Raw genomic sequence first — 27,192 nt, 5'->3', positions numbered from 1 at the left:
TTGTACAGGTGATCAGTACACGTTCTCCTTAACGCTGTATTCCGTCGTGGAGATCTACTTCTACTGGGCCGTCTGTGATGACGTTCAGAAGGGTCGAGTCGGCGAAAGCCTTCTGGACTCCGTCGTGGCCTTTCTTCCTCCGGGTCCGTTTTGGCACTCGGATTTAAACAAAGAGAAATAATCTCTCGTGAGATGGGTGTTTTATATATTTACAAGTGAGGGGAAAAGGAGTGAGGACACTGTAACCCGTGTAACACTCGTAGCGTTTAAGGTGCAAGGAAGTGCTCGGGAAAAGGTACACCGGGACCAGGAGGTATCGAGATTAATTAGGCGAACCGGCCTTACGTCCCACCCAGTTCCGGATAGATTCGTGTACCTGAGTTAGCCACACACCTCCCCTGGATGTGTGGCTGGGCGACTCGTAAAGCTGTTGGCCTCCTGGCTTCTCGTCCGCTCTTGACGCCGCAGCTTCACCACACTCCGATTCTTCCGTTCCTTCCGCTTCCACGTCCGTAATCCTCCGCTCCTCGTCAGTCTCCCTCCGGGTGAACAAGCACACCTGGTTCTGGCGTTCCTTCGTATAAGACGTCACCGTCTCACCGTACAGCCTCGCCCATTCCTCTGCTGTCTCGTCCTTAAAGGGCCAGTGTATCTCCTCGTTCTCCTGTGTGCTGGCTTGGGCATCGATGTTCTGTGAAGGGTAGAAGAGGGTTGTTGAAGGTGGAAAAACGTCCTGTAATGTCCCTTGATCATTGATGTTGTTATCCTGTACGGCTACTCCGTTACACACCTCCCCCCTTAGACACTCACGATCGGGGAGTGGGTGACGGGATAGAAAATCTGCCTCAACATTGTCCGAACCTTTGCGATGATGGATAGTAAATTTAAAGGGCTGTAGGGACAAAAACCACCTCATAACCCTGGCATTGTTCGATTTGTTGTGAGCCATCCACAACAGGGGGCATGGTCAGTATACAGTGCAAACTTGTGTCCTTCAAGATAGTATGCGAGTTTCTCCACCGCCCATTTTATGGCGAGACATTCTTTTTCTATTGTAGCATACTTCAGCTGACGGGGAAAAAGTTTTCTGCTTATGTATAAAATGGGGTGTTCATGATTGTCCGATCCGATCTGAGAAAGAACCGCGCCAATACCATAGTCTGAGGCGTCGTGTGTAAGACAAAAGGTTTGGAGAAGTCCGGAGATGTAAGGACCGGTGTAGATGTGATAATCAATTTCAATCTATGAAAGGCGTCCTGCATACTAGTCATGGGTTTAATGGGGGTTGTGGATTTTCCCTGGAGTTTCAGTGAGTCAGTGAGGGGGGCCGCCACGTGGTCAAACTGTGGTATAAAACTCCTGTAGTATCCAACCAACCCTAGGAAGGCCCTCATCTCTTTCCTGTTCGAAGGGAATGGTGTGTCAGCTATGGCCCGAATTTTCTCTATCTGCGGCTCAATAACCCCATGTCCGAGTAAATAGCCCAGGTACTTCACTTTCTGAAAAGCTACTTTAGATTTTTTTGCATTGATCCGCAATCCTCCAGTCTCCAACTCTTTGAAGACCGTGTGTAAGTGTGAGATATGTGTGGACCAATCCGGGCTATAGATGACAATGTTGTCAAGATAAACTGATGTGAAGTCCGTTAAACCTTTCAAAACAGTATTCATGAGGCGCTGAAACGTGGCGGGGGCCCCGTGCAGGCCAAAGGGGAGTACTGTAACTTCAAAGTGTCCATCTTCAGTGGAAAAAGCAGTTTTCTTTCTGTCGTCTTCTTTGAGGGGCCCTTGCCAATACCCCTTCGTGAGGTCCAGCATTGTGATGTATTGGGCATCACCCAGTTTCTCAATAAGTTTGTCTACCCGCGGAATAGGGGTATGCATCTAAGGTTGAAATTTCATGAAGGGCACGAAAATCCATGCGAAAGCGTCGATTCCCGTCGGGCTTAGGAACCATGACAATGGGGCTCGACCAGTCGCTCTTTGAAGGACGAATAACCCCCATGTCCAGCATGTCGTTAATTTCCTTTCTGATGGCAGCGCGTCTCGCCTCCGGAATTCGATAAGGTTTTATCCTCACTCTCTTCCCGGGTGGTGTGTCTATACAATGTTCCGCCAGCTTTGTCCTGCCTGGCGTGTTTGAAAATAGGGAATCATGTCTAGACAATATGTTCTGAAGGTCTGTTTGTTGTTGAACACTAAGTTCATCGTTCAGGATTAATTGATCACGAGTGGAGGAATTCGCTGCGGATCAGATACCAATTGTACTGCTGCAGGTAGTGGTCCCAACTATTTTTTAGCAAATTTATGTGGTACGTTTGCCGTTTGTGTGGGGTTATCTGCAGTTTGTAGCTCGTTTTTCCAACCGTTTCAACCACTTTATAGGGTCCGACCCATTCAGCACGAAATTTTTGTGTGGACGAGGGAAGAAGAACCAGAGCCCAGTCATTAATGTGAAGTTGTCTCCATTTTTTTCCTTTATCATAGGCCGTCTTCTGACGTTTCTGACTTTCCTCCAGGTGAGTCAAAGCCAAGTCTCGAAGTTTCCCCAGTCTGGCTCGCAGGTTCCTGGCATAGTCAAGTGTGGCGGTGGTTTCCTCAGGGGTCTCATTCTCCCATGCATCCCTGGTCATCTCCAGGAGAGAGCGTGGAAGCCGTCCATATAGGAGTTCGAAGGGTGATGTTCCCATACTGCTATGTTTCTGACCCCTGATGGTATACAATGCTAGGGGCAGCATTTGGTCCCAGTCTGATCCGCTGACTTCCATTATCTTCCTGAGGGTCGACTTCAGGGTGCGATTATAACGCTCCCACAGACCGTCCGTCTGAGGGTGGTATACAGAGGTACGAATCTGGTGGATATTCAGGTTGTGGCAGATTTCTTTCATTAATCTCGACACAAACGGCGTGCCCTGATCCGTTAGGATCTCCTTGGGGAATCCCACTCGACTGAATAACTGAATCATTTTTTCACCAACTTGTTTAGACGTAGCGGACGTTAAAGGAAAAGCCTCAGGAAACCGTGTGGCATAATCGACTACTATCACGAGTATGTGTTGGAAACCCTTTCTGGTCTTGGGTGAGTGACCAATAAGGTCCATTCCGACTCTCTCGAATGGTTTACCAATAATAGGTAATGGTTGTAACGGGACCGATGGTGGTTTGGTCATGTTTTTCTTCTGACATATCCCGCATTCCTTGCAATATACGGATGTGTCCTTATATATTCCCGGCCCAAAAAAATGTTTGAGGATGTTTTGTGTAGTCTTCTCCGTTCCTGTATGTCCGGCTATTAAATGACTGTGGCCGAAAAATAATACTTGATCCCGAAAGGATACGGGTACTAGGAGTTGGAGAGGATCGTCAGGTTTTCCTAGTCTATACAGTAGATCGTTGTGTATTACGAATTTGGGATATACATTGGTATTCTTATCCTGGTTTTCATGAGCCTGTTCCCAGGCATTGTATAGGGTAGGATCGTTGAACAGTGCGAAACGAAAACTTTTATCCATGACCCATGGATCTGGTGAGAGTAATGCTGGAAATGGACCATGTTGCTTGTCTGTGGAGCCAAAACCTCCCGCCCCCCGTTCAGTGTCATCTAGAACGTTTAGCTCCTTCAAGGTAGGGTATGATATGCGTTCACAAATCAATTGTGCTACTCGATCACCTTTTTTCACTTGAAACTCATTTCTTCCAAAGTTAAAAAGGACGATTCCAATATTTCCTCTGTTGTCTTCATCAATGACTCCAGCTCCTACATCAATTAAATACTTTGCCGCTAATCCAGACCTTGGGGCGATTCTTCGATAACAGCCTGGGGGAACCGCAATTTGAATGTCCGTTTTTATCAGTGCTTTTTCGTGTGCAGGAATTATATAATCATAGGCACTGTATAAATCATAACCGGCTGCTTTACTGGAGCCTCTTGTTGGAGTAGTAGCATTTTTGGACAATTTTACAAAACGTAAGACAACAGCATTTGTTTCTTTGTAGTTAATTCCTTTAGTGCCCAGTTCTTTATGACAAATATCTTGGTCTTGTACGTATGGATCCTGTTCCAAAGTTTTTTTAAACATTTGTAAAAATCTCGGGTTATCTGTCCCTATAATGAGATCTTCAGGAAGAGTAGCGAGGACTCCTACCCTAATAGTATGGGGATTTCCCAGGGTGGGTTGGATTGTTACGTTGGCTAAGGGGTAAGGTTTAATATCCCCATGTACACACCTGATGTTTACTTTCTCTTGGGGAATATATTGATCAAGAGGCACATGTTGCGATTGTATAACTGACTGTCGACAGCCTGAATCTAAGAGTGCTTGTATAGAGGAACCATTCACCTCAACACTTACTCTGTATGAACCTCCCATTTCTGCAGAATATAGTACAGCTCGAGGCAAGTATCCGACCTCCATCGGTTCTTCTGTATTTTTCCTTTTTGGGCATAGGCGTGCGATATGTCCCCAATTACCGCAGTTGAAGCACTGCGGTTCTGATGGTCCCGTATGTTCTGTTCTCCATGTGCGGGATCGTGGAGGGTCTACTGGTCGTTGTAATCGTTTTTTGGGTTTGGTTTATATGACCTTTCATAATCCCAGCTGGGATTCTTAGGTTGAGCTCTGGAAAATGTGGAAGCCAACTCGACGGCTTGATTTGTTGTCAGATTATGGTGTTGTCTAAGCCATCTCTGAGTGGCATAGGGAAGAGCCTCTAGGAATTGTTCCAGGTAGATGCGATCAAGTATTTCTTCTTTACTACTGGTTGCTGGAGTGAGCCACTTATCGGCTGCCATTTTTAGTCTAACGAAAAGAGTTTTTGGATTTTCTCCAGCGTTCCCTCTCTCTTTTCGGAACCGCAGTCTATAGGCTTCTGCGTCGAGACCTAGGTGCTCTAAAATTATTTTCTTTATGTCACTATGAGGAGTATCTCCGGTGGGGTTGGCTACTTGGTATGCGGCCTATGCTTCACCTCCTAGTAATGGTGCTAGAAAGAAGGGCCATTTACTGGTGGGCCACCTGCATGCTCTAGCGGCCCGTTCAAAGTTCAACAGGAACGAGTCAGGGTCTTCACCAGGTTGGTATTTCTGGAGAGAAACTGCTGGCGCTCCATGTGTAATGGTTCTTTCTCCACTCCCAGTCCGCTGTACTGGGTCAGTCCATGGGAGGGGAACTTCAGTTCGTACTTCTAAAGCTTTCTTCCAAATCTCTCGGTCAGCTTGTGCGGATGATAATTGGTGTTCTACAACCCACTCAAGTCTCTCTTGCCCTTTCACTAGTTGCTCTACGACTGTTTCCATCTTTTTTATACAGATGGTGTTGATGCCCGCATTCTCCACCACTGTGACGGGGTCAAGAGGAATCGGTAATAAGCGGGTTTTAGTTTTAACGGGATTTATTATGTTGTACAGGTGATCAGTACACGTTCTCCTTAACGCTGTATTCCGTCGTGGAGATCTACTTCTACTTGGCTGTCTGTGATGACGTTCAGAAGGGTCGAGTCGGCGAAAGCCTTCTGGACTCCGTCGTGGCCTTTCTTCCTCCGGGTCCGTTTTGGCTCTCGGATTTAAACAAAGAGAAATAATCTCTCGTGCGATGGGTGTTTTATAAATTTACAAGTGAGGGGAAAAGGAGTGAGGACACTGTAACCTGTGTAACACTCGTAGCGTTTAACGTGCAAGGAAGTGCTCGGGAAAAGGTACACCGGGACCAGGAGGTATCGAGATTAATTAGGCGAACCGCCCTTACGTCCCACCCAGTTCCGGATAGTTTCGCGTACCTGAGTTAGCCACACACCTCCCCTGGATGTGTGGCTGGGCGACTCGTAAAGCCGCTGGCCTCCTGGCTTCTCGTCCGCTCTTGACGCCGCAGCTTCACCACACTCCGATTCTTCCGTTCCTTCCGCTTCCACGTCCGTAATCCTCCGCTCCTCGTCAGTCTCCCTCCGGGTGAACAAACACACCTGGTTCTGGCGTTCCTTCGTATAAGACGTCACCATCTCACCGTACAGCCCCGCCCATTCCTCTGCTGTCTCGTCCTTAAAGGGTCAGTGTATCTCCTCGTTCTCCTGTGTGCTGGCTTGGGCATCGATGTTCTGTGAAGGGTAGAAGAGGGTTGTTGAAGGTGGAAAAACGTCCTGTAATGTCCCTTGATCATTGATGTTGTTATCCTGTACGGCTACTCCGTTACACAGCCTTAGTTTGTTATGCTCCATTTGTTGCTGGTATTGTATGCATTTGCACGTTTTGGTCTTCTCACTATGGGTTGCAGATTATGAATTGTTCTGGACTTCAATACCATATAATTATTAGCATACTTATACGGGTATTTAGATGGACTGTGTTCGTTTTCACCTACCAGTTTTAGCATGCTGCTTCGTTTTCCTACTGTACTGTATGCATTTGCACTTTTTGGCCTTTTCATCAGAGTTTGTAGACCATTAATTGTTCTGGGCTTTTAATTCATGCTGCTATCAATCCCCGTATTTGGATACACAACTTGTTGGTTGTCATAACAAAGGTTTGGCTAACCTACAGTTAAGGAATTTATATGCCTGCTTTTATTCCTTTTCTATAGTATGCGTTGCACTTTTATGGTCGTAACGACCGAAATAAAGTAAAGTATATATATAAAATCATTTTGGTGTGATGCCGCCTTGCATTTGCAATTAGAAGGCTATATTCCATAGATAGAAAGTAATGGCTTATGCGAAGTGTCCGTTTTTTTTTTAAACTGATGGGGACTTACAAATAGCAGAAACACTAGTACAATAGGGGCAAGGGGCAACCCTGCACTACCTGCAACCATGGAACTATTACACAGACACAGACTGGAAACCTGGCAACTCTGGTGTGTGAAAACCCTTTGGGACTTAGTAAATATGTTTACCCATTTTGTCAGTAGTACGCAGTGCTGGAAAGTAGGGTAATCATGCCATATACTGGTTTAGGCAGCTATTTCTGGACCCTGCGACCGAGAGAAATAAGCTAAACTAGTTCTAGTGTCATTTCTGACACCAGTATGAAAACAACAGGAGAAAACCCATAAACCACGTTGGGATGGGTGCAATATGTAGATAAGAACAGTTCCCAACAGGTATTATGCAGAGGCAGTTTTAGAGATGTATGCAATAGGCATTACAAAGAAAGGAAAAGCCAAGGAGTCAAAAAAGTTTTTTCATAGAAAGTGGTATTATTTCCAAAGGAAGTTGAAGGTCAATACAGTTTTAAAAAACAACAGCAGTGGCGACGCATTGAACTGGATTCCACAGCACTGTTCTCATCGACAACCCCGTCCTGATGAGGATCCCGAACAACTGGGATCGAAACGCCGTCGACTAGACAACTCGAATTCAACGACGCATTCCACATCTTGTGCTCCCATTATAATAACTTTGTTTCGAGTAATGATTACTTGTCTCTACCGGGGCCATTATTTGATGTTGTGAATCCAGTTCAATGCGTCGCCACTGCTGTTGTTTTTTAAAACACTTGCACACTTACATGTCACTGATTGTATATAGCACCTGCACCAAGTGTCACCGGGTTGTCACACGATCCACTCTGTACAGTGCTGCTTTAACTGTATTGACCTTCAACTTCCTTTGGAAATAATACCACTTTCTATGAAAAAACTTTTTTGACTCCTTGGCTTTTCCTTTCTTTGTAATGCCTATTGCATACATCTCTAAAACTGCCTCTGCATAATACCTGTTGGGAACATTTCTGACACCAGAACACAATTCAGCAGCGCCTGCACGTTGTCTGCATTTTGTTTAGGGCCTTTGTTTGTTTTGCTTCCAGCCAGGCACAAACAAAGGCTTGATTTAAAGGGTCATCAGCCCATTTTTTCCAATTATCATCCAGGCTGTGAACCATCTGGAGCCTAACACGTAGATGTAAACGCATTGGAAGGAAAAAAGGCACATAGCTGATCACCTCACAAGTAGTTCAGAGAAACTCTGACTTGGAGACAGGTTTTTGACTTTGTTCAACCCTCCCATGTAAGAAATGTGCATGCATTGTAAGAACGTAAGACTTATCAGTGTAAATCAGTAATTACACTAATAATGGTTTAAATAGCACCACCTACTACTTTACTTAGTTGTTTGACAGCGCTACTTATTCCAATGTAGGGTGTCAGAGCGCTTCACATCACACACACAGGCACAATAAGCGCATATAAGTGTGTAAATTAATGTACAGGAAATGTTACTTAAGACAAGGACTATTTCAAGGTGAAGGAATGACATATCATCCATACTTATAGACATTGTATGTTAAGAGTGAACAGTCAGGAGAAACACAAAGTCAGGATATAAAACGTAATGCAGTGATTGGGATGGTCTGCACAATCAAGACGTTATTAATCCCCAGAGGAGCCATTCTTTTAAAAACAAGATTGACAAAAAAATCAATAAGCATCTACAGTTTGCATGCAGCTCCTTGATGCCGGTAAATAGAACACTGTGCTATATTAGAAGGATTGCAACTTATGAACTGGAAGCAACAAAAAGACCTCAATGCCAAAATCAGTAGTCCACTTACCTATCTACAAAAAATACAAATCTGTGAGCTGTATGTTACACAATGTGATTTGCATACCTCTCCCACACCTGCATTAACCACCAGACTATTTTACTGTTACTATAATCCCCTCAAAATGACTGGGCACCCAAAGATCTCTGCAAGTGTCTTAACCGTGTAAGATTTTATAATACAGCCACTTTGTAACCAAGTAACTATGCTAGAAAAGGCTTGCCATCATATTTTTCTTCGTTAACCATTTTCTGCAGCATTTGTTTCTTAAAATAAATACATTTACAGTAAAAATCTGCTTTTCAAGCTCCTCCCCTTGGGACTCCGCCCCTTTTCCTCTGCCACACATTTGTCCCCATTTTATGAGTTTCCCGAGTACCTTTTTCCCCAATTCCAACAGTAGTATATTTAGGCCACCATTCCTTCGGCGCTCATTCATAAATGAGTTCGAGCAACAGGAGAACTCGTTTATATGGTTAGCAAAAGCAACAGCATGTTTATGGCGTTCAGTCACTTTCGCAAGTTCAGTGCTCACTAGCAAAGTACGGAATGTCAGGTTAGGCGTTTTACTTTATATATTTCCCACTTACGCACAAATTGCAAAAATTACACTTAAGTTAAATTGTGAGGGCGTTTCTTTAATCCAGACTTTGGTGTTCCCTATCACTTCAACTTTCTTTCCAAATTCCAATACGCCGAGAACATAGCCCAAACAATTTAACAAATGCTTTAAATCAAGTTAGTTCATTCAAGAAATAACGCCTGTTAGTCTCATGCTTATATATAACTTTGCAATACAATATTTGTTCTTTTTTATCTTAGGTGACCAAAACAATTTCTTGAACTAAAAATCACTGCTTTTAATTATCACCACAACAAAGAGAGTTGCCTAGCCTTTATCTTTCATTTTTTTCTTCTTTTTGCCCTTCCAGCCTTCCCTAAAATGCGTGTACCTCTGCCGCTCTTGAAAGGCGGCCATCTTTATGCCATTACCGGAACCCCATATTTATAATGTCTATGTTTTTTTCAGTCGATTCTCTCTACGCTGGAAGTGCTCTCTATGGCTTAAGCAAACCCCGCCTCTTATTCGTCTCGCCATTTTCGGAAGTTTTTCCCTCTGGTGTGCACGCCTACCTCTTGACGTCAGGACCCGGAAGAAGGGACGAAGAGTAGCCGCACCCCGATGACCTGTGACCCATCTGCAAATTCCAGACATGGCGCATCAGACCGGTATCCACGGTAAGATTAGGGGGGGTGTTTCACACACCTGCGGGAAGCGGTGAAGTGATGGAGGGATCGTGGGTTTCTGGGAGGCGTGGGGTTGAAGGAAAAGAAGAAATTCTATCTAGGAAAGGATGCCGGTGGAGCTGAAAAGGAGAAGGGTGTGGACAAGAGAAAAGAATTATCGAAATGGAATGTTGGGAGAAAAGAGAGCAGGGAAAGGGTGAATGAAGCAAGGGATAGCGGGAACAGGAGGAAGAGCGAAATGAAGCCACAAGCAAAATGAATGCAAAGATACTGGATAGACGTTAAAGAGAAAGAGGGTGGAGTGATTTAGAAATGCAGTGGAAATGGATCAGGAAAGATGGACAATTAGGTGACGTGGGAAGGAGTGACGAAAAACGACTATATAGGAAAAGGTAGAGGATCAATGGACAAGGCAGGAACAAAATAAGATGCGAGGAAGGGGGCATGAGTGCTATATGCCTAGGTATCAAGTTGCCCATGCCATTGTGTTCTAACATTTGTATAGCACTTAACACTCCTATGTAGCGCACAGAAGCGCTACAGGCATGGATAGCTAGCTACAGCCTAGTGGAGGGTGTGATTGGGAGGTTGTGTTTTTTTTTAACCTATATGGCAGGTGTATTCATGTCGTACGTGACGTCCACCTGTTACAGGATGCGCCTGGTGATGTGATCGGTGAAGGTGAAATTATAATTACTATATTGGTTAACAGGCTAGCTACAGGGTCAGCTTGATGCTGTGTGCCCGTACACCGAAATGGGGGAAGGTAAATCAGAAAAAGCCCAGTATTCCATGCAGCGATACGAGCAAGTAAGTTGTTGAATAAAAAAGTGATACCCAAAGGGCAAATGGTAATTGGCTACAGCAGTAGCCGTGGACCATTTTATTAATTTTAAAAGGCAAAAACATTGTCTATTGCGAACGAATACGTCCCATCTAGCAGACAGTATGTGGAAGAGCATTCAAGTCTGGCAGCATGAGTAGAAACTACACCTTAAAAGGCCCAGATTTCACCTATTCCAGCTACGTTTAAGGAAGCAAGAATTTTGAGCATGGGTTCAAACTCCCTCGAATGCTCCCAAAAGCAGGCGAGCCCTAGTTGAGTGGTAGCACAGACTCCATCTAGACGGGCACCCTGTACATGCGAATGTGAGAGACAGTTTTTAGGTAGATTGCTGCCCTGACGGTCTAAGAGCAAATTGCCTTGCCTTTGCTTTCCCTCCTGTTCTCATCTTTCCATGTACATCTTCGATTCCAAAGACTCTTGTCCTTTCTAGGTCTCATAATGAGGTATTTCCCTGACCTTCGAGAATTTCCTTCCAGAACGGCTTCACTTATATTATTGGTATTGGATGACATAGGGGAGAATAAAGACCATATGGTGAAAGAGACTTACCCTGGTTCTAAAATTTCGGCTAGGTACAAGTGTTGTTAATAGGCGTGTAAGTCTGGAATAAAGTAGGACATTGCCACAAAAGGTCTAGACTGCCTTCAAATTGTCAATGCAGTGTTACAATAAATATACATAGGCATCTCCTTGGCCTAATATGACTCAATCACCGGTCCAGGATTTGTAGTTTAACTTTTAACTCGGATAGTATTTGGTAAGAAATCCTAAAATGCTAAATTGTGCTTGCTGAAAAAAAACACGACATGCTGACTGTGTCAGTTTGCATGTTGCCATTCGCTAGCAGTTGATAAACAGGGGAGGTAGTGAAAAGGAGAGGAGTTGGTGGAGGGGTGGGTAAGAAACAATGTGTCCAAGGGAATGCAGAGGGAAGAAAGGCAAGCGAAGATGTTGATGATAAAGAAAGATGAGATCAAAAAATGTGTGACAAGTGATTAATCTGAATGAGATTAGGATGAATGCGGAAGAAATAATGCCAAATTGTGTGTCTTTGTGTCATTTCATTTTAATTTTACTACAGTTTGAACCTGTTTCAGGCAGCATGCAACTCTTGACGAGTGGCAGTGGCTTGTATAGCCACATTCCTACCTGGTACCTAAAATACACAATCTACATATTCTTTGTCACATGATTCCATATGTGACACTCTTTGCCATCATATGTTCCCAATCTCTGGCAATGAATAGTGTACACAAGTTGAGCAGAGCACCATCAAATTTGAACCAATTAAAGGCTTCTGTGATCTTTACAAATATCTGTGTTTTTCAAAACGTGGTAAAGTTACATTGGCTTAGTATCACTTACAGTAGAATGTGAACTGTTATTGGTGGTGCTTTTTATTTCGAAAGTACTTGAAGGTTAGAACAGTTGTTAAACGAGGTAAAATAATTGTTATTGCAAATATATTAGCTAACCCTCTATACTCTACTTGTAGACCTGCTGACTGTGTTGTTGCATTTGTTTGCTGTACCCCCTTCATCATTCGTGATATCTCCACCTTTGGTCTTCCCTATTATGGTACCATCTGTGAAGACTACATATAAATGTTATGAAAAACAGATTATTTATCTCTCTAAAATCTTCCACTTATGCATCAACACTGCTTAACGATGGAAATATCTGTCTTGTCTATGGCACCCAGAACTAGTGTACTTGATTTAATTCTAATAAATTTGTTCCTCGCTGTAGGAAGGTGGCTACCTGACTATGGTTACCCCAGATTTTTTGCCTTGTGTTTAGCTGGTTTTCGACTTAGTTGGCCTGGTTCCCTGCTAATCAGGGCCCCAGGCTATCTGCTCTCTCTGTAAAATGGATTCCATGTACCCTAGGTGCATAACTAGATTGGCTTGGGTCACCTTATCAGCCCCTGTACAGAGCACTATAGGTGCCCAGGGCATAGGTGCATCCTAGGCCTACCAGAGGCTGCAGCATATCTTTTGCCACCCCTGGCTGGCTATATAAAATTGACACAACTGGCTGATCACTCAGCTGGGGCAAGGTGGTGTAATCACCCCTTGCTTAGATATAGTATGCCTATATCTAAACCTATCTGGACACATATAAACCTGTGAGTCACTCCTATGGCAGGCCTTGACAATCCTGAAGGCAGAGTGCGTGGTTTAATGTGAGATGGTGCTCTAGCATGAGCTGAGCCTGTCTGCAGCTGCCGGGACCAATTCCCTTAGCTGTTCCGGGATAATGCCAAACCATATACTATTAAGTGCATTATAATCCTCGCGGTTATATGTCAACTTTGGTTTGGCTTTATCAAAACATGTCGTGTAAGGTGTCATACGAATTGGAATACTACTCCCTCGCCAGTCCTGGCGACGGGGGTAGCATTCCACCCCTCTAGAGGGGACGACATGTTACTTTTGCTAAAACGCGGTTGATTTTTAAAAGAGCCTCAGATCCACAAAATGGATGCTTCTGCCACAGACACATGTCTGGCCTCCTGCTGCTGACCGAAACTCAGCAAATGGTGGCCTGGACAAAGGGTTTCCTGTCACAGGGCGGTGATAAACCACCCCAGACAGGAGATAGTGGATTGTAGCAGGGAGGTTTCAATGAAACCAGACAGTGCCTGGGCAGCACAAGGCTTCCCCTTGCATAATCCGGTCAAACCGGTTCTGGGGCAGCCCAGCCCCAGCTCCAGTGAGACCTGGACAAAGGAAAGGGGGTGTAACCACCCCCCTTCCTGGTCCCACCCATAGGGGAGGGACCTAGCAGGAGATCCACCCCTCAGATTGGAATAAGAGTGGGAGCAGTGCCAATGCAACTCAGATCATCCTGAAATCAACTTTAAACTAAGAAGACGACTGGACTTCGACATTCTGATGAACAGAAGACTGAAGAGCATCTCCCTTGTGGCCTAGGAGGGGCCACCCTGTGAACACAGGCATCACCCAGCACCTCGACGTCTGCTTTGCCGCCGCCTCCCGCCGGAGTCCGAGTGCAGAGCCTGACAAGACCCAGCTTCCCAGACATCTCCCAGCCCGATCCACAGTCCCTGCAAAGAAGGGACCCGTGGAGGCACCGAGAGACGTGGGAGCGGCCATCTTGAAAGACCCCAGAGACGCTGACTGCGCAGCACCCGAGGCACCCTCGACTCTGTGCTTTGGGGTTTAAGAAGCCCCACAACCGAGCAGCATTTGCACCAAAGATCAGCCCTCTAGCATCTCCACGATCTGCGTGGGGCCCTTTTGCCACTCGACTCGCCATCCCGGCCGCTTGTCACGTGGTCGGCGGCCATCTTGAGGACGAAACCTACGATTTACACTGTAGGTCTGGTTGCTCCAGACCTGCCCTCGCTCCTGTAGAAAGGAGTACCCGCTCTGACCTTGCTGGTCCGAGTAATAAGCCTTTTTCACTTTTCCCGTGGCTTGCATTAGCCAAGGCTTGTTTGCTTCAATCGAGTTGCCGACACCGCCATCAGCTAGAGCCTTCGAGGGACAGCTCGTGATCGACTCCTGGACGTCCTTGACCTCTTCGTGTCCACGTGGCTGCAGAGAGAAGCAACCCCTGATCACCTGTTTGCACCCGACTTTGCCTGGTTCCAATCTGGTTCCACGGTGGTCACTGGTCAGTGACTTTGAACATTGTCCCCTCTGCTTTCAGGTCTTCACCACTTCAGATCCACCCTTGGATCCACCGGACACTTCTCCTTCACATCGCCTGCAGCATCTTCAGCTTCAAGCGCCAAGAACCTGCGTGTCAAAACCCGACGCCACTTCGACCCTGTGCACCCACTTCCTGTGGGTGAGGTAACATTGCAACGCCGGTGTCCCTACACTGGTACACACCTCTAGGGTCTGTGTCTTAAGTTTTTTTCCTCTAGGTTCAGCGGAAGTGCCCTTAAACTCACTTTGTGTAACTTTTACGCACCATTGACATTGCATTGGTGCAAGCCGCACTTTCCGTGCTGCACCCGAGTTCCGTGGGCTACTCCCGACTTCAGCATTGCTAGTCCTGACTGCTCCCAGCGAATCTCTAGGCCCTAGGCCTAACCACTGTTCGATTGGTATCTCTTATACCACTTTTTTTAGTATATGGTTTAAGTGGCCACCGGCCCTTATCCAAAACTGTGCAACTTTGTATGTTATACTGTGCTTTTGATTTAACGCTTGTGCCCCTTTCCTCATAAAGAGTACTGGGGAGTAATTTAGAAATAAATACATATATTTTTATAATATATACTTGTGTGGTGTCCTTTCATTTGATTACAGGATTGTATGTGGTAAAACAGCTCGCTTAACACGACCTCTTAAGTTAAGCCTTTAAGGCTGCTTAGTCCATGCTACCTCTAGGATAGCTTGTCTAACAAGGTTAACTTACAACCAGACATCTTTGGGGTTTGTTTGGACTGATACCAAGTGGTTCCAGAATTGGAAACACTACATATCAGGCCAACTTCTCACACTCGCCATTTAGCCAGAGACCATGAAATCAGTTTACACCACCAAATGTATCTACCTGTATTGGCATTACCTGCTTCATGCATATACATTCATGGAAAAACGAAAACTGAGAAACCACATTGGAGGAAACCAAATCATGGAAAACCAATTTTAAGGAGAGATCATTTTAAGGCAAAATCTAAAATGCTAATAAAGACAGGTGATGTTTTGGACTAGTGAGGGGTTTCTGGGTGCTCAGGAGTTTTTAGGGGTCAGGAATGGGTGAAAATCAGGCAGTGAGTGTTTTTGTTAGGGTTCATAAATGGGTGGAGTTTAGGAGTTGTGATTTTTTTTAAAGTAGCAGGAATGAGTGGAGTTAAGGGGTGGTGAGGGGTTTTTAGGGTTCATGGATGAGTGAAGTTTATGGGTGTGTGGTGTTTTTAGGGTTAAGTGATGGGTGGAGTATAGGGGAGTTTTCATGGGTGGAGTTTAGGACTGGTGAGGGATTTTATGGGTTCAATGATGGGTAGAGGTTAGGGATGGTGAAGAGTTTTTAGGGTCCAGGATTGGGTGGAGATATTGTGGTGAGGGGTTTTAAAGCTTCAAGGATGAGGAGAGTTTAGACGTAGAAAGTATTTTTAAGGGTTCAAGGATGGGTAATGTTTGGGGATGGGGAGACGGTTTTTTTTCTTCTTCAAAAGGGGAGAGGTTTTTAGGGTTTAGGGATAGGTGGAGTTTGGCTGTGGTGAGGGTTTTTAAGGAATGGGGAGGGGTGGGATTTAGGCATAAACATGGGTTTGTATGGTTTAGGGATGGTGAGTGGGTTTTACGGTTCAGGTATGGATTGAGTACAAGCGTAGAATGGGTGTTTAGGGTTCAGGGATGGGTGTAGTTTTGGGGTCGGAGATGGATGTAATTTAGGTGTAGAGAAGGGTTGATAGGTGTCTGGGATCAGTGGAGTTTAGGGGTGGGAAAGACTTTTAGGGTTCTGGGCTGGCCGAGTTTAGGTGTGGTGAGGGTTTTTTAGGGGACATAGATTGATGGTCTTTAGGAGCTGTGAAGGGCCGGGAATGGGAGTTTAGATGTGGTGAGGGGTCGATGAATTATAATCATCCAAAGTAATTTTTTAATGATGTAAAATATATGAATCTGAAATAATGTCCCCCTGAAGTAAAGCACTGAAATAGTACCTCAAACAAAACTGTTAATGAAAGTAAGACCTGCAACCATTTGATTTATAACTGAAGCAATAAACATGCAAAGGCTAATTTAAAACAAAAAGACAGTCTGTGAATTGATTTCTATGAAATGGTAAATGGCATTCATTCTGAAAATTTCCATTGAACAGTTTAGGTGAAATGGTTTCTCAGTAATGGTTTTCCATGAAATAGTTTTTGTATTAAATCACATACAACCGTTACTTGCCATTATCTTCTCAGCAGCTCCCAATTCTTCACAATTTGACATTCAGTTTGGCAAATCTTTTTATTACTTACTGTGCTGTAGTATGTCTTTGTAGCTGTGGGCTGGCTGGGACTTGAGTTTCCACATGCATATGGACTTTTCCTGGTGATGAGCGTTGGACTTGTATGATCGTATGTTCTAGATATTGTGTGGCTGCCCATTATAAAGCTTATGTTGATCCATTCTGTGCTGTAGAGGCTGATAATATGGTTTAATTATAGAAGAAGTACTGCAAGTTGTCCTGTTAAATGGTTGCATGACAGTCTTATTCTTTAAAATGGGACAGTATGGTGTTGGGAGTGTGTTAATGTTACCAGCGCAGTTCGAGTTCTCTGCTTGCTTATTATTGGCTGTGTGGCGTGTTTGAACTGTGCTTAGGAGTGTGTTGTGTTCTGTCATATGTGTTCTGTTAAGTTTGATGTAGTTTCATTTGTGTCTTGAAAGCCTTGCCACAGCTTGCAGTATGACACATCTCTTGTGTTGGAAATGCTTGAATTGTTTTATCTAGTGTTTTCAGCTGCGTGGGTTTAGTTTATGTAGTTGACCAGTGCTATTGAAGTCAGTGCCATATCCTTTTATATGGCATATCTGTACTGTGTTGGACGTATGAGAGACGTTCTGACAAAGGTACCGTATATTTGGTGTAGTACAGCTTGATGGCAAGTGCAGTTGGGATTAGCATGATAGTTGTATATTTTGTGTCTGTGCTGTGTTGGATTTATGCCATATGTTTGTGTTCAGTTGTATTTGTTTTAGTTATTTCTCAGTAGTACTAATGGAAGCAAAGCAAATGGTGGCTGTATAGCATATTCATCATGCTGTATTATTTAGTATAGGAGCATTTGCATAGAACGTTATACCCCTTACAAGGCCACTAAGCACTTTGATTTACATTAGCTCAGGGCATCCATTTGGAGGTGAATTTTTGGCAGGGTATTGGATGTGGTTAGACCTATCTGGGAGAGGTTGGTTTGGTGGATTAGGTTTGAAGACATGCTCACATAGTTCCCTTCTGCACATATACATCATTTGTGGAAGTTCTTCGTGAATATGCTGTGTTAAATGAGTCAGACTGGCAAATTTGTTTCTGTTGGGTGGTAATCTGTCGCATGGAGAAGTGCCATCAATAAAATATCTTAAATTGCTGAAGTAAAATAGATTTCAGTTGGCAATTGAAACCTTGATAACAAATGTTCACAATGCCAATAGAACGGTCTTATAACTGAAAGTGCCCTTCAGTCACTGAGTTTAGGCACTCAGTAAGTCGATCATTCATCCTTACAGTTACACACCCCACCCCATTGACTCATTCTTGCATTCACTTACCTATCCTCAATAAAACAGACACCCTTACTCCACAAACTCACTGAAGCTAAATAAGAATAACAGTAGAAAAAAATAAAACATGCCGCCACCTAAACTTGGTGGGTATATGTTTACAATACAAAACAAAATTAAGCATATCAATAGGTGACCGTCTTGCAATGGTAGTGTATACACTAACTAGTTTTTATCCTACCCTGTGCAATACAAATAATAAAGGAGATATCCTGGGTATGCCCAGGGGCAGTTTTAATCTATTTAGAACTGGTTCTCTGCTTTCAGGACATACTTTATTCTGAGGTTTCTTTCCCAATTAGTTTTTTGGGTTAAGATTGAGACCGTCAGGTTCGTGTCATCTTAACCTGGCGGTAGGGGGGAGGAGACTGGCCATTGCTGAAGCATGCCTCAATTACGTGGGTGATGCCTCTCCATCCATAAACATAATGTATCCATAGAGAAAAAATGGTAGATAATCCAGGATTAGGAGATCACTTTTCTGGGATCTGAGGGTGTGAACCGTACACTTGCCCGATCTTGGTGTGTGACACTGTTGACAATACAATTTCAAGGGGGCCACCCATTTTGGAATTAGTTGTCATGCATGATGCAGCATACTGCAGATGAATTGAGTGGACTGGTGCGACTGACTTTGGAGCTGTAGTACACCCAATAAATATAAATAAGAGAAGGAAAGAAATGATAGGCGACCTATAAAAGGAATAACATGGAGAATTAAAGGACTGATCAGAAGTCCACTCATTTAGCACAAGCTTTACCACAAAGCAACCATATTTATACAAGCATAACATTACAAATTACTTCTGACAAAAGCAATATACAGCCCCTCCTAAATTATCATAACGAGGAACCTTAAACTCCAGATCTACCACAGGCTTTGTCTCAGGGGGGTAACCAACTCTGAAGGCCTGGACTACCACTCTAATGTTTGAGATTCCATACAACGCAATACCTTTCTACAGTCTTGAATCTTGTGTAATCACTATCCACCCTTACTGGCCTATTTGCTTTAACATAAGCTGTTCACAATAAGTAGGTCAGACCTGTTGTCTTTGTCATAACTTTTCACATTAAACATATCAATCCACAGGCATCTGACATAATTTTCCGAAATGAATTGCGGAGGCCTATAACCTTCTCGTGGACCTGTCTGCATCGCCATCTCCTGTCTACTGTGTTGAACATCAGCTTCCTGACAAGGCAGCCATCAGACAAGCAGAAAAATTACAAATACATATAAAATGTACCCTGAAAAAACAATATACAACACCTCTTAAGAAGGTCTAACAATATACACTAAGAGTTTCTCCAAGGAGCTAACCAACACCCAAACACTTGCTGACTAAGTTAATCTTTAAGCTTCTGTGTAACAAAATGCCATTACACAACCTACCAAACACAACAAGATGATGGACGGAGTGCTGAAACTTTTCAACCACTCGCCCCCAGTCAACAGATCTTGGATTAATCCATAGTTCTTTTGCTCACTACACCACCCCAGTTAGGACTCAGCCATATGCAAATCAGTCTTGACCCTGTCCCTCATGGTAACAGTTCAGCCTGAACTGCCAGGCCATGTCCTCCCTGGACCGGAAACCAGCATCCTGGGGCTGGTTTCCCGGTATCACTGCTCATCAGATAGGCTAGCTGGAATCCAGTGGCACAGCGAGCAAGGGACCATCGTCTGGGCATACCCGTGGCCACTTAGGGCGAACATATCAGACGCAACACGATGATGAACACCTACAACACAGTGTAACAATCCACCCTTAAATGCCTATTAGCTTTAACAAATGCATTTTCACAATAAGCCAGGCCTAATCTGTGTCGTAATATTTCATAAGAAATGGATATGATCTATGTTATCTAACATAACATTTTCCAGTGAACCAATCACACCTATACAATGACTTGTTGCCATAACCAACTGAGGTCTCTTGTATTAAAAATAAGCTGGCAACAATCGGGCACATTTGTACAGTTACAAATATGTACAACATTACAGTGGGAAAACAAAGTGCACCCCATTTGAAAGGTGCCTGACTAGGATTATAACTGAGATGCCCTGTAATAAAATACCTGTCTACAAGCTTTAAAACAGTGCAATGGCAGTCCACCCTAAAGTGTTTTTGGGTTTAACCGGTTTTTCACAATACAGAAGTCAGGCCTACTGTCTTTGCAGTAGTTTTTCAGAATAAACAGACCAGACCTATCGCCTTGATCAGTCGCTTGTTACCATAACAAATTCAGTCCTGTTGTGTTCTCATAAGGCAACAAGTGTAGAACAAGCACTCTTTTAGAGATGGGAAGAATATAGCCTCTGGTACATCCAAATCTGTACTTGAGATAATCAACATTTGAGAGGAACCAAAGCTCCACTCTAAGTAGTGCTTTTAAAATATATTTTTCTGATGATAACATAAGGTTTGGGATAACTGCGTTGTCAACCAGCCCTAGAAACCTAGCATGTTGCTAACCCTTTTATTGGTGCATGGGCATTTCTGCACTGGCATCAGATGGTAAACCACGGCTGCAGCTGCACTTGCATGGTAAGAAAGGCCTCTGAAGCTTTGGACCTGGGTTGCTCTTGGCTTATTTACACTGTGTGTTATAACTGTTGTTTTCTATTCTGAGTAAACATTAGAGGGCATAATTAATTGTTAACATGAAACCTTATCCGCTCATGTCGGTTTCAGCTGTCTTAATCCTTGTCCTGGCCAATAAGATTCCTTATGTTTTTGTGTTCAGTTTGCTCCATCATTTGCTACCCCCTCAATATTATCAATATTAATTTAACTGGTATTACCCTCACTTTAGCCCAGTGCATCTTAACACTTATGTCCATTCGTCTGAGCAATCCCATAAGCTATATATTTTATCCTATGAACTACATAACCTTCCTAAATATATGACGATTACAATCTTGTGCAATCTGTACTTTTCATAAACCATTTATCCCTTTAAAGTCCATGTCCACATGTTTGGCTGCATAACATTTTTTAGGTCTCGTGACCTATCAATGCGCATGCGCATTGAGAGAAGCGAGACTATAGGGCTTTAAACAGACTTTAACTAACTGGCGATTTGGTGCTGTGCCCGTGCGCTTTTAGGTCAATGCGCATTGACCTAAAATGCGTGTGCATATCATCAAATCGCCATCTGTTCCCCAGCAGCACTCCTCCCACACCTTTGAAGTGAAGCTTAGCTTCACTTCAAAGGCCCCTGCTGCTTCACACCCTCATGGCCGCTCTCCCTGCTGCGGCCGTGTCGCATTTCTCCTCCCCCCAGCAATGCCCTCCGTCTTGTTTTGAACGTCTTCTCCGTGCTTTCCTGTCAGTTTCAGTGCCTTTCCCTTTCTTTTCCTTCATTTTTAACGAGTTCTCCTCGCTTTTTCTCATTATTTGAGTGCCTTCTCCTTGATTTTTGCAGCTGCTTTCACCTTGCTTTCTCCGTGTTTATCTCATTGACGTTCCCGCAAAATTCATACTAATAATTACTATAATGGTGACAATATTATTGTTAATAACTTATTCGGGAACAATCATTGTATCAATTTCCATTAGTATCTCAGCACAGCCGCTATACTCGCTCTGAAATAGCTCAATGGTCGACACGCTGACTGGGGAGACCTGTATCCAAACCTTCATATTATTGGCCATTATCAAAACAGAAACTTCTTTAGTTAATGAACATACTGATGATGTGTGTGTAAACCTGTAGATCCCACAATATGTCCGAAAATTAGCTCAGTAGATAAATGTCCCTCTTCAACTGGTCTCTGTATAAACCGTGGGTCACTTGATACCAGCACACTTTCATCCTCAGCAAAGTGCACAAATGTGACAAATGCTGACAACTGGGGCAGGAGGGGTCTGAATGCCCGAGCCGCCAGTAGTGTGAGATATCAGGCACCCGGTCTGATGACTCCTAGTTCCATTTCGGATTTTGATTCTCCCTACCGCAGTCTCTATCCTGCCCTGCTCCCTGATTGGATCAGGGCCGAACGCGGGAAGTATATATATAATAATCATAAAAAAAAGCTCTAATACACGCCAGGTATTTCCGGGTTTGCTGTTTTCCACGCATCACTGCTCGGCGATGGATCGGCTTTTTGATGATATTGCGATGTTGTTAAGGTATGGGAACTTCGCTGGCCTGTTTATTCGTGCCGCATTTATATCTTCCTTTTGTTAGTGGGGGTCCAAGGACGTGTTATTCCATCTTTGAAAACGTCTGTTCCTTGGGTTTAAATGGGGGAAGAGTGGGTCCATGTCCCTTAACTTCAATCACAAGTACGGACGTGTTATTGTTCTATCTTTTCACTTTGGCCCCTATGTTCATTTCATGATTCAAACTACGAGCGGGAGGGCTTCGAAATGGTTGCTACTTATGTCTGGTCTCGTAAAAATGATTTGGTTCCGGAGAGAGAGTTCTGTTTTCTTTCTCCCTCACAACCCTCCCTCACCCTCACACCCCCTCACCCTCACACCACCTCACCCTCACACCACCTCACCCCCTCACACACTCTCACCCTCACACACTCTCACCCACTCACCCTCACACACTCTCACCCACTCACCCTCACACACACCCTCACACCTTCACCAGCATAGCATAACAATACATAGCATAACAAAACACAGCATAGCATAGCATAACAAAAAAAAGCATAGGATAGCAAAACATAGCAAAAGCATAACAAAACAGCATAGGATAGCAAAACAAAACGTAGCATAACAAAACAGCATAGCAAAACACAACAAAGCATACCATAGCATGACTAAACCCAACCCAACACAACACAACACAGCATAGCATAGCATAACAAAACATAGCATAACAAAACAAAGCATAGCATAATATAACAAAGCATAGCAAAACAAAACAAAACAAAGCATAGCATAACAAAGCATAGCATAACAAAGCATAGCATAACAAAGCATAGCGTAACAAAGCATAGCGTAACAAAGCATAGCAAAGCATATCATAGCATAACAAAACATAGCACAGCATAACAAAACCTAGCATAGCATAGCAAAACATAGCATAGCATAACAAAGCTTAGCAAAGCATAACAAAACATAAGATAGCATAACAGAGCATAGCAAAACACAACAAAACATAGCATAGCATAACAAAACAAAGCATAGGAAAGCAAAACTAAACATAGCATAGCATAACAAAACAAAGCATAGGATAGCAAAACAAAACATAGCATAGTATAACAAAGCAGCATAACATAACAAAACATAGCATTAAAAAATACATAGCATAACAAAACATAGCAAAACACAACAAAACATAGCATAGCTTTACAAAACACAACAAAACAGCATAGCAAAACAAAACATATAATAGCATAGCAAAACAAAGCATAACATAATAAAACACAACAAAACATAGCATCATAGCATAACATGGCATAGCATAACAAAACACAGCATAGCCTAGCATAACCAATCAAAGCATAGGATAGCAAAACATAGGATATCAAAACAAAACATAGCATAGCATAGCATACAGCATCACTCACCACCACCACAGCATCACTCAGGGGCACCACAACATCACTATGCTCTACTACAGCATCACTAAATGCCACAGCATCACTCGTTCGCCATCACAACATCACTCAGCGCCACCAGAGCATCAATTTGTGCAACCATTCAACAACAACTGGTTCAAATATGTTCTCTCAATGTTTCAAGCTTTATTGCAAATGTAACAAATATGTTAATATTTCATTTCTGTTCTTGGATTTTCGTCACAATAAAATACACTGAACATAATCTTCACAAAAGTTATTTACAAAAGTTTAAGCTATTGCCATTTTAAATTACAATACCTTTTATTTAAGTATTAAATATAAAAAAATTAAAAGCCATTTTCATTTGTAATATGAATACATGTAAGTCACGTAAATACAACACATATTGCATTACAAATGGTATAGGTATTACATTTGCGAAAGTTATAACTATTGGCATTGTAAATGACAAAGCTATTAATTTCGCTATTTTCAAAAACAAAACATAAATAAAAAATGTCATTTACAAGACCAATAGCTTCAACTTTTCTAATGCGAGACCTATTGCATTTCCAATGCTTGTTTTAAATTCTCATCAGTAAAGATTTTGCTGTTCTCTACCTGCTCCATATCCATAATAGCGTTAAAACTGCTTCTTCTGTGGTCTCGCAGTGGTGCACGCCTTATCTTTTGGTCTCTTCATGTGCAAGACCTTCCTCTGTGTGGACATGGTTTCCCATTGGAGGATAACCGTGTTAAATTGCAGTGTACAATGGCGCACTCCATTGAGTGATTTGAACTGTAACCCTGTATTGTTTTAGTGATTTATTTTGCACATTACAACGCAAGAGCCTGCATACCTTGATCTAGAACAGTAATCCAAATTCTAACTGGAGCTAGAGAGAGACTGCAAAGATAGGCAAACTATTGCGTTGTAAATACAAGCGCTACTGCGCTGAAGCTTAATAAGCGGGACAAGCATGGTTTTAAATTATCTGGCTAGGGCCTTTTCAGACCAGAAAATTAAACTGGGAACACGTGATGTTTTTTGTTTTTTTTAATCATCATTATCATCCGGGTTTGGCCTTTCACAGACCTGAGCATTAATGGAGAATGACTGTGCCTGCACGTATCGGTCAGTGACATCAGACCATTGCAAAAGGGCTTTTTTAGGTGACCAGTGTCATTGCCGTGTAGGGGAGTAATCATGATGTCACTACAGTTGGATAGCAAGAACATTTACTTTAAAAGGAAATGTTTTTTGCTTTTGGTTGCCTCTTTCGTTATGATCATGAGTAAAGCTTATCGGCTCTTAAGAGCTTTAATGACACTAAATATCAGACTGCAGAGTTTGGATCGCAATCCAAGCCCTAAAAGTAATGGAGTGACTGATTTACTCATGGGCTGGGGTCTCGTGATGGTTGTACTGATCATTTCATTGCGACATCTTGTGCAAGAGGAATTGCACAACCGTCTGCATCCGTTCCAGAAGCATAGCAGGAGTTTAAGGATCAGGATACCCGCCAGCACTGGGCATTAAGCGAGAGTGGGCTCCTAGCTTGTAAGTGAAAGCGGACGAAGCTTACTTTTGTTATGCAATGTATTAGCACATTTTAAAATATGACATGAAAGTCCTGGCTGACTTCCTGATCATATTCTCCCTGGGTGCAGTGCTGCAAGTGTCTCATAGCTGCTGCAAGCGCTAAAAGAATATGCACGGACCACATAATCTTTCATTAGCTACAGTCTGATTTTTAGGAATGCATATATGTTTGTTTCTGTGATTAATTTACCTTCTCGTATATGTGTGTGTGTGTGTGCACAGAGGGAAGTATGATTGCTGTAAGTGCACTGTTCAGCGGAATATGAGGCAAGCAACCTATGTAGAGGCTCTGCAGGATCCTGATCTTGCAAATTCTTCTAGAAGGAAGGTTAATGCAAGCGTTGTTAATGTTATGGATGCCAGAATGGATTAACAATGACGTCACTGGTCATTTGGCTGGCTGTGTGCACTGGAGTGTATGAACCTTATTGTAATCGAGGGCTGGGCCCGATTACAGTGCTTGTGCGTACTGCGGCCCCTTCATGCCATGCCCAGCATAGGTGCCATGATGGAGACAGATCGCCTTGCAGTAGACACCTTGATAGTTGTCTGCTGAGGTGGCAAGGTGGCCTTACGCCCCCCAGCCACTATCACGTTCGTAACAGCTTCTCTGATAGGGTTTTTAGGCACAGGCAGGAATGTAGATGTGACTCAGAGGGAAATTCACAACTGCTTTCACTGTATAGTTGCCACCTCACTAGTTACTGAACTGCAAACTCCAAGATAGGTTTAGGGTACTCCTGAGCTCTACTACCTGGGAGATGATGAAGAGAAGTACTGTAACCTCTTAGGTACCAGTGTAAACTAGTAGAACTGAATAATGAAATACTGTGTGTGTGTGTGTACCTCCTGTTATAGCATTTTTTTCTGGCTTTCAGGAGGAGGAACATAGTTGTTAATAGTTATTCTTGTCCCTTTGTGACAGTGGCAAATCTTTAAGGTGCACTCGTTATTAAACCAGGATGACCACTGGTGTATGATGAATTATGCCAATGAATGACACAATGCATTTCCAACTTCATTTGGTAATACTGCTTCTAGTCTATTTACAGGTCTGGAGGCATTGATGATCCATATAAAAAGAAACGCAAGCACTGGCAAAGCCAATAAGCCTCGTCTTTAGGGCCTGTTGGTTTTGCAGTGGTTCTTAGCCATACGTTACAGCATCCCTGATGCCTGCAGCATGGCTGAGGAAAACCAAGAAAAAATGGTTTAAAAAAAAAAAAAGTTACGTAATTTTGTGTGTGCACTATGCATACACGATGCTACTAAATTACGTGATTGGATTTTTCTTTCAATGTACAGCAGTTGGATCGATAAATAAAATAAGAGGCACAAAAGAGCGTTTGGTTTTATTTATTTTTGTAGCATGGGGGCAACATGGATGGCGTGTGTAGGAAGAATCAAAGCCGGGGAGGGACAGCAGACACATGAACTAGGCCGGGGTAGGGAATAGAGAAGCCACATGGAGATCCTGGGTAGGGGAGGAGAATCAACGGGTTGGAGAGAGAAACAGGGTGTAGGTGGTGGGAAAGAACACGGAGGGCACGGTAGGGGTAGGAAAGCAATGGGCGAGAGAATAAGGTGGAACTGCAAGAGGGAGAAGAGAAATATAGATGAGAGATAGCTGGACATAAAAAGACCCTTTATGGAGTGCTTAACCCAAACAAAATAGTAGTGCTTGAATAACAAGCAGTGGAAGCAAAGAAGCAAGCCAGCCAAAAGGGATGGTACAGATGCTGTGCTGCTACATGGAAGAGACAGACAAAAGATAGACAATCTTGGTACACAAACATGCAGGCAAAGGAGAGTGGCAGGAAAGCCAACCATAGGTAAGCTATGGGTATGTTCTTGGTAAGGCCACAGTAGGTCTTCAACACCCAGACAGTAGACTTGATATAATGAGCCAGGGAAGTAACATTAGCCTTATGGAAAATGGTGATTTTAGCAGAGCTCATTAGATAATAAAATCTTCTGTTATCTGGATTTCATTGAAAGCTAGCCTATCCGTCAATGTTGATGAAATCAGAAGCCCACCCCCCTTACCTGAATAGTTTGGCCCACTCAACAGGAGCAGAATTGTTTACTTCTATATAGTAAGTTAACCTCTAGATATATTGAGGAAATGGTAACTGCAGTAGAAATCTGGCGTTGTAGCAGCACCAAATGCGGT

The 27,192-nt window shown here is 43.3% G+C and overlaps 2 protein-coding genes across 4 annotated transcripts in view; one reads left to right on the top strand and one right to left on the bottom strand.

Annotated features, from left to right (window-relative positions):
- PPM1M (protein phosphatase, Mg2+/Mn2+ dependent 1M) overlaps positions 1-9,512 on the bottom strand; it is a 335,956-nt gene extending 326,444 nt beyond the window's left edge. Inside the window, exon 1 of the mRNA XM_086939022.1 lies at positions 9,486-9,512. Within this exon, the coding sequence (XP_086795148.1) occupies positions 9,486-9,511 (26 nt within the window). The 5' untranslated portion in view covers position 9,512. The remainder of the gene's footprint in view (positions 1-9,485) is intronic.
- A 117-nt stretch (positions 9,513-9,629) lies between these two features.
- TWF2 (twinfilin actin binding protein 2) overlaps positions 9,630-27,192 on the top strand; it is a 296,705-nt gene continuing 279,142 nt past the window's right edge. For 2 of the 3 annotated variants that reach the window (XM_086939017.1, XM_086939016.1), the window contains exon 1: positions 9,631-9,771. In XM_086939017.1, coding sequence (XP_086795143.1) covers positions 9,747-9,771 — 25 coding nt within the window. In that variant the 5' untranslated portion in view covers positions 9,631-9,746. Of the gene's footprint in view, positions 9,772-27,192 lie in introns of all 3 variants that reach the window. The other variant, XM_086939020.1, reaches the window with a different exon arrangement.

The sequence above is a fragment of the Lissotriton vulgaris genome, chromosome 9 (genome assembly GCF_964263255.1).
Source record: "Lissotriton vulgaris chromosome 9, aLisVul1.2, whole genome shotgun sequence".
Taxonomy (NCBI): domain Eukaryota; kingdom Metazoa; phylum Chordata; class Amphibia; order Caudata; family Salamandridae; genus Lissotriton; species Lissotriton vulgaris.
Note: the sequence above shows the minus strand (reverse complement) of the source record. Positions and strands in the feature narration are given on the sequence as shown.